At 46.3% G+C, this 8087-nt stretch overlaps 1 protein-coding gene across 1 annotated transcript; it reads left to right on the top strand.

Annotated features, from left to right (window-relative positions):
- Positions 1–2237: 2237 nt before the first annotated feature.
- LOC104349956 (retinoic acid-induced protein 3) lies at positions 2238–5157 on the top strand. The gene is made up of 3 exons (XM_086461768.1): positions 2238–3162; positions 4157–4200; positions 5065–5157. Exons 1-3 carry the CDS (start codon positions 2238–2240, stop codon positions 5155–5157), a joined length of 1062 nt encoding a protein of 353 aa, XP_086317894.1.
- The last annotated feature ends 2930 nt before the right edge of the window (positions 5158–8087 follow it).

Genomic DNA, 8087 nt, shown 5'->3' with positions numbered 1-8087 from the left:
CTCCCTTGCACAGAGGGCCTCAGAAATCACGGACACTTCTGTAGGTGCTGGATGAGCAGACTCAGGTTCTGGGGGACAGCACTCACCCAGGAGACAGAGCAGAGTCTCTTCATGCCTCATGGGACAGCTACCCTGGAAAAAAAGAAAAGGGAGTAAAACTTGGCACAAGTGGCCCGGTTCTATAAGGCTGCGAGGTTCTTTCCATCGTGTTTGTTCCAAGGGCTGTGGCAGCCAGCTGTGGCAAGTACCACTTGCAGTAAGCACCGGTCAGGACTCAAAGTTATAGGTGTGCTCTGTGCTGATCTGTGGGTCTCACACTGGTTCTCTGGGCTCTCCACCTGCCCCGACAGCAGGCAGCAGTCTGTATCTGCCAGAGCTGTGAATAGGTAAGGTAATCTGATCAACAGTAAATGTCAGTGGATAATATAGTAGCATTTGCTCTCCAGATTTTCAGAAAGGTTCATTATTTGTTACTATATATGTCCAGATAACTCTCAGCTATTTGTGCAAGAGATCATAAATCCTCAAAATTTTGTGAACAATGATTTGTGAAAACTCCTGCATGTGTTACTTACTAATTCCATTCTCTCCACGGGAGTCCAGAGTTCCTGCATATTTGAATAATTTGCATTTTATTGTAGCCAGTTTTTTGAAGAGCTGCACATCTCCTTTTACGCAGTGAGGATAAAACCTAGAAAAATATTCCACCATTTATAAGCAGGTCACACTGAGGCATATGTGGGGCTGAGAGTGAGTCAGTGATATTTTCCCCCTTTGTTCATCCCTTGATTACTGCAACAGCAATTTATCGAAGACACAACCTACACTCCCTAAAATCTGATGGCAGGGTTTAGAACCAGCCTTATAACTGCAGTATATTGTTCTGGAAGGGAAAAATCAAGGGGAAATAGTGTGGTGAGCACTAAAGACTAAATTTTGCAAGTTTAATTTTTTTCTTCATATATCATAAAATCAAGCCCTTGGTTTTCCACTGTGGATCACCATTAAGGCCAGATTCCCACATGTTCCATGACGATATTGTATCTAGAGTCCTGTTTTTATAGATTTTAGAGACCTGAATCTAACTGAGCGATTTGGTACCTATAAAGAAGTACCTGGCCCTGGGATCTAAACTCGCTCAGTGCCTGCATAACAGGCCACTCAGCGCCTGCCCAATGTCCTTGTGCAGTGGTTTCTGCACATGCTTCAGGCTCCCAAGGTAGAAGGCAACTTAATTCCCCTCAGTGATGGGCAGAGCTCACCTAAACAGCCCTCTTATCCTCTGGCAAGACAGGCTTAAACCAGGCTTACTCGGTACTGAACTCCTCATGGTGAGACACCAGGAAAGCACTGGGTGTGTTAGAGACCTCATCCATCCTTGACTTGGAGACTCCTTAAGCAGTAACTTGGTGGTTACTTCCCGCGCAATGAACAGCATTAATTCTGACATGTCAGGCCTCCAGCCAGTGCAGGGCAATATCTTGGGGAGGGGACCAAGCTCTTTGAGACAGTTCTTGTTTCTGCACTGCCATGAAGAAGGAGGAATATGAGTTTAGGGGTCATGGTTGGTGGTCTGTATTTGCTATTTAAATTGGAGTGAGAAGAGCTATGCTGGAGGCATCCAGGTTAGTTTTCTGCAGGGTAAAAGGCAGTTTCCCTTTATTCATACCCATAAACCAAAGCCAAGAGTGTTTTAGAAAAAGTAAAATAGGGGAAAGAACAGAGTAATGAGTTTCCTATTCTGCATTGCTCATCTCTGAACCTCACTGGTACAAGGTACTAATGTTGTTTGAACTTGTCAAAAGAGCATAAGCTGTATTATGACTAACAGCTGCTCTTGTATCACAAGAGTAACACAGCAGCTCAGGCTCTGTGCTGCAGGGCACCAAGCTAATGCCTGCAAAAGCACCTCACCTTCTCCGTGCTCCCCATACTCCTTAGACATTGCACAACCCCAAGCACAGTGCAGAGGACATGAAAGGTGCATTGTCTCCTGCTAAGGGGCTTGTCTTGCACTTGATAGAGAGCTGATGCCAAACAAGGGATAGCTTTGCTCCCACAGCCCCATGTCCTTGGCACTATGGTGTCCTTGCCCCGTGAAGTGGGGTGGAGGTCTGTCCTGCTTCTCCTTCACCACTGCTGGTGGCACCCAGGTGGTTGATATAACAGCCTGTGTCTTCTCTTCTACAGCTTTGGGGAAACATTTCACCAGGAGGTTGTTCAAAAAAGGCAAGAGGATGACAACACCGCCTCCCCAAGGCTGCGGCAGCATCAATGCTGACTATTACCTGCTCTGTGACACAGAGAAGGCCTGGGGGATTGTCCTGGAGTCACTGGCTGCAGCTGGCATCCTCATCACCATTTTCCTCATTTGCTCACTCTTCTTTCTCATCTGTAAAGTCCAAGACAACAGCAAGCGGCACATGATCTCCGTCTATTTCTTCTTTCTCTTAGGCACGCTCGGCATTTTTGGTCTCACTTTTGTCTTCATCATTAAACTCAATGACAGGACTCGCCCCACTCGCTTCTTCCTATTTGGAGTCATCTTTGCTCTCTGCTTCTCGTGCCTCCTCACCCATGCCTGCAACCTCAACAAACTAGTGAGAGGAAGAAAGCCCTTTTCCTGGCTGGTGTTGGTGCTCCTCATTGTTTCCTTTGCCCTGGTACAAGTTGTAATCAACATTGAGTATTTAGTCACCATGCTAGTAAACCAGAAAGACAAATTTCTGAATATGTCTTCGGAGGAGACCAACAAGGACTTTGTCATGCTTTTGATCTACGTGCTTTTCTTGATAGCTCTGACCTTCTTGGTTTCCATGTTTACATTTTGTGGGCCATACAAAAGCTGGAAGAGGCACGGGGCACACATCTTTGTCACTGTCCTGTTCTCCATTGCCATCTGGGTAGTGTGGATCACTATGCTCACAAAAGGCAACGTGATTTTAAATCAGCAGAGCTGGGATGATCCTGTCGTGGCCATTGCTCTGGTGTCCAACGGATGGATCTTCCTGATAATGTGTATCATCCCTGAAATTTGTTTCCTCACTGCCCCTCTGAAGCTGGGGGACTACCCTCCAGAAAATGACTTCTGCCAACCCAAGTTCATAAAGCAGACAACTGGAGTGGACAACCGTGCCTACACCCAAGATGAAATTGTGCAAGGTATGATGAAGTGAATGACTCCACTGTCCCCCAGCCCTAAGCACACATATACCACTCAGGAGCTAAAAGGGGTAGGAGGGCTACAAGAAAAGATTTGAAAATGATGGATGGTTTAGAGGTAGGAAAAAGTGTCAGACTGATGAAACTTCAGAAATGCAAGTGAAAATGAATCTCCAGACAACAGGGAAAAGAATAAAGACCAATGCAAAAGCTAAAGATGTGTAGGAGGAGTGACTGAGTAGGAGACTTACTGTGTGTCAGGGCTGAGACATAACTTGTTATGATTGTGTTATGTCTGGGAAGTCACTGGTAAAAATTCAGAAGTTTTTTGTTTGTCTCTTAGCAATGCTCTATCTCTTTAGACCTCTCCAGGTTATACTGTGGAGATTATTTATTCCAGTTCTGATCTGGTTCCCATTTTCCATTTGAAAATGAACCCATCATCCAACAAGAAGGCAAGAAGGTCTTGCTTTTCTGTATGAGTCTCATGACTACTTGGACAAAGCAAAATGGTTTATCAGTTGAGGCTTCCTAAATCTATGGGTAGGAGATGTGACTGCACTCCCTGTGGATCTGCTACTGAGATCATATTTGTCCCCTGGAGTCAGATCTCCAGGTTTTTAAAAGAATAGCTGAGAAAGGCTGTGCTCTCCCAGGCAATACTGCAGAGGGGGTCTTGAGCATGCAAGTGGGAGGGATTTGGCTGGTGATGATGACACTAATTGTGAGGCAACAGCAGGTGTCTAAACTCCAAGGCCACCTATGTCCTGTTATTTACAATACCATTCATTCCTGCTTTCATAAGGAAATATTTAATAAGTCACCCACCTATGGATTTTAACCCATTCCTGCCTGCATGCTGCATAGTTTGGTCAGTCTAAAAGCAGCTGCTAACATAGCCACAAGCCCTTTGAGTCTCCCTTGATGTGGTATTTCTAAGCTACAATATAATGCTAACTTACTAACTTTCCCCCGCTCTTGTCTTATGACTCAGGGGACCTCAGCAACTCCTCATACTCTTCTCACTTTCAGATGAAGGTAAGTTCACGCCCCCCTTCACCTGTTTCACCACATGTAGTCTATTGTTCAGGCAGGGAAGGGAAGGGAAGGGAAGGGAAGGGAAGGGAAGGGAAGGGAAGGGAAGGGAAGGGAAGGGAAGGGAAGGGAAGGGAAGGGAAGGGAAGGGAAGGGAAGGGAAGGGAAGGGAAGGGAAGGGAAGGGAAGGGAAGGGAAGGGAAGGGAAGGGAAGGGAAGGGAAGGGAAGGGGAACAGGCAAAGTCAGGTGGACCTGGAGCAGGCTCTGTGGAGGCAGACAGGTGCTTAGCATGGAACCGGGCGATACCATGACATGGAGGTGCCTGTGGCTGGGCAGAGGGAGCTGTGACTTGTCCAGGGACATGAGGAGGGAAGAGGGGCCCAAGGCAAAGTCTGAGGTTACGGTTTTCAGTACTTCTGGATTTGACATCACATAAGAAGTCCTCTCTTTAAGCACAGTTCCTGCAGTAGACCGTGCCCTTTCCTCAGGAGATCGTGCTCCTTTCCCCAGCTTATGCCCTGAATGTATTCCCACCAGCAGTCACTGGAAGTTGCAGTGCAGATCCAGAGTGGGCAGACTGCATGTCCCCATGTCCATTCATCAGTTCTCCTTCAGACCACAGCCTAGCCAGGTCTAGTAGCTCACATCATGTCCCCATATGTCCTCTGGTGACATGTCTCCATTACTGGTTTGTTCTGCCAGGATCCTGTTCCACAGACCCATTGATCACACTCTCAGGAAACCTTCAGCTCTGTTTCCCCCTCCCCTCCTCCCCTCTTTTTTTTTTTTTTTTTTTTTTTTTTAAGCCCTCTTCTATTACTTCTCTCCAGTTTTGAAAGGTAAAGGCTTTTGTGCTTCCTTTTCAGACCATTGAACCTCAAAGTGATTTCTCCATCCCTCGGCCCAAGGCCCGGACAAGCCCGTACCATGACTACACTGGTGGGAAAGGCCCCAAGTAGCAGCTCTGCAGCGAGCAAAGAGACTAAGTGCCCATCAGCAGAGGTGTGGGGAATGGGCCATGTGGTGACAAGTTGATCCTGAGAAGAGACAGAGTCAACCCACACTGGCAAAAGAGGCGAATGATCCTCTTTTCCCTGCATAAGCACCCTTGTAGCCCCCTCTCATTCCTCAAACACAGCTTTCAGACACCGCTCTGGCCATCCTGTCCCTGTTCACTCTGTTTCTCCATGGGATGCAGCTCATTTCATCTGACAGAGGAACGTGCTGCGAAGAGCCTGTCCTGGCCTATTTTCAGCAGGAATGCTGCAGTGCTAGAGCAGCAGGAAGATCATCAGCTAGGTCTGCAATGAGCTCTGCCTCAGTCAGGACTTGCTTTGATCAGCTCAAAGGGATGCCTGTGCCCTGCGTCTGATGAGAGAAGGGGCAGGAGTAGGAGCATCAGCCCTACACACCTCCACTCCTGCCCACCCATGAACAAATCTCAGGTACTACTACTTATCTATCCACTGTTACTTTTGTGCCCAGCCCTGCCGGGCTCTCCTCCAGAGATCAGTGGAGAAGAGACAGGGAGAGAAAGAAAGAGTATACCTTTTTTTTTCTTCATGTTCACTTCCAACCCCTTCCTCATCACCTAGAGACCATGGTGGAGAAGGGGAAAAAAATTTAAAGACATAAAAACGTCTACACCTATTTACTCTGGCACATTTTCTGGTTTGCACTCTAGCAACAGTCTCCCTCCTAGCTCTGACTCCTGACCACATGCCCCAGCTGAGCTCACCAGGGTGCCTGCCCAACCCAGAAATCCCTCCCACCCTCAACACCCACCTCAACACCCCAGGCTGTGGATCCCTGTAGACAAAACCGTTTCCATGCAGCTGCTTGCAATACCCTAGTGGGATTTAATCCCATGCACCTTGGAGTTCTGCCTCCTCCCGAGTGTGTCTGTGGCATTAACACGAACATTTCCTAAGCAGCTGGGTTACAAAGGGCAAACACCTTTCTTCCCAGGAGTGAGTGAGAATGAGCATGTGCATGTGTGTGCGTGCATGTGCGCGTGTGTGTGCTGTGTGGACTGCACCCTGGCAATGAGCAATGAGTCTGCAGAGTTGAATCATTCTGTAGCCCGCTTTGCATTTAGTAAATAGCTTTCCATGATATTTCATGTATAAATACATAGAGCTCTCCAAGTGGGTGTGTATGGTACACTGGTGTCTGACACAGCTATATATTTATTTGGTACTTTATATGTGAAATATTTAACTAATAAAAACACAAACAGCCTGACTACAAGAGATTAGTGTTCTTCCTCGGGAATGTGCTTCCTCTAATGGCTGGTGGGGTGACAGCAACAACTCTCATTGGGTTGGAGTGGGCCACCTGGGAGACTGCAGCTGGTGGGAAAATGGCAAAGAGATGCTAGCTTCTTTGAAGCTGTCACTGTGAACCAGAGATCAGCTGCTTGAGGGTGCAGAAGAGGGTTAGTAGCTTCTCCTTGCTACATTTCTTGAATAAAGAAAACTGATTGAATATTAGAAGTGCTTAAGAAATGAAGAAATATAAACTCAAGCCACAGCAAGCAAATGCAGGAGGAAGGATGTGATCTTTTCATCACTGCATGTGTCTGTGTCTGCTGCATCTGTATTCTTGTATTTATTCACTTGTGTCTTGCTGGGTACTTGCATAATTAAGGATAAGAAAGGAGCTTGTAGGTATTTAATTCAGCTTGTAACATGTCTTTCTGATGTTCTGAACACATGTAATATTTTTATTTGAAAGTAGAAACAATGCCAAAGTAAAATAATGCTGATGATGCTGATGCTAATAATACTAATAATTTTTTTTTTAAAAAAACCCTGATGATACAAGGCTGTAATGTCCCATTTTAGAGGTTTCCTTTCCCATGAGTTTTTTCATGGCATGTTATGCTACCACATATCTGTATGCTCCTGACAAGCAAACCCCCTTCCTCAGGCACTGTCTAGAATATTCCAGGCCAGGCCTTCCTCACTCTGCCTACCAGCCCTGAAGGGCAACACAGGGACATTTGGGTCTTCTGAATCCCTTGGCATGAGAAAGAGCCCTTCGAGGCATTGGTTCGAAATGCGTCACAGGACATCTTGCTTGTTTCTAGCAAATTTGAGGTAGAAACAATGCTTACCTTCCCCTCCTCCTCTCCCCTCCACTTACACAGTTCCACACGTGTAACACAGAGGATGGGAGAGAAAACTCAAGGATACTAATGTAACATTGGGGAGCAGATTGGGAAGGGCGTATGTGAAACCATGATGCAAGTTGTTGACTTGCAGACGGAAGGTAGGAGGTATGCGCTTTAAAGAATACCACACTTTCAAGAAGTTCAGTTTTCAAGCTAATGTGGTGCCACTGATGGCTTAAATGTAGCTAGAGTATGTCCCACGAGGAGGCTAAAATATATTAAAACACAGCCAGCTCCCCTGCTTCTGGAGTCTAGTGGAGCAAAGGGACAGGCTACCAGGAGAAATAAGAGCAAAGTGTGCTCTTGCGATGTCTGTTTTCCACATCCCAGACACTTACCAACTCCTTCACTTACTGCCACAGACCAGAAAGTGCCTCCCAAATGCACCTTGGTCCCAGAGGCAGCAGAACTAGGAGAGATGAGAGACACCATATGCACTCCCATCGATTGAGGGCATGGTGATTTTCTTGATTACTTGGTTGTTACTGTGCATGCTGCTCAGCAGAGAGTGAAAATCTCCTTCCATGGATTTACAGTGCCTTTTAGAGTAATTTTTTTAAACCTCTGTAATGACACGAATACTAATCTGCCAAGAGTTATTTTGCACTTGTTCAATATTAAGGCAGCTTTGGATGAGGACTGATTTAAATGCCAAATTAAATACAAATTTCTGTGGAACTTGGTGCTGGTGGGAAAGGGAAGGTGCTGCTCTGC

This window comes from Leptosomus discolor, chromosome 1 (genome assembly GCF_034619465.1).
Source record: "Leptosomus discolor isolate bLepDis1 chromosome 1, bLepDis1.hap2, whole genome shotgun sequence".
NCBI lineage: Eukaryota > Metazoa > Chordata > Aves > Leptosomiformes > Leptosomidae > Leptosomus > Leptosomus discolor.
Note: the sequence above shows the minus strand (reverse complement) of the source record. Positions and strands in the feature narration are given on the sequence as shown.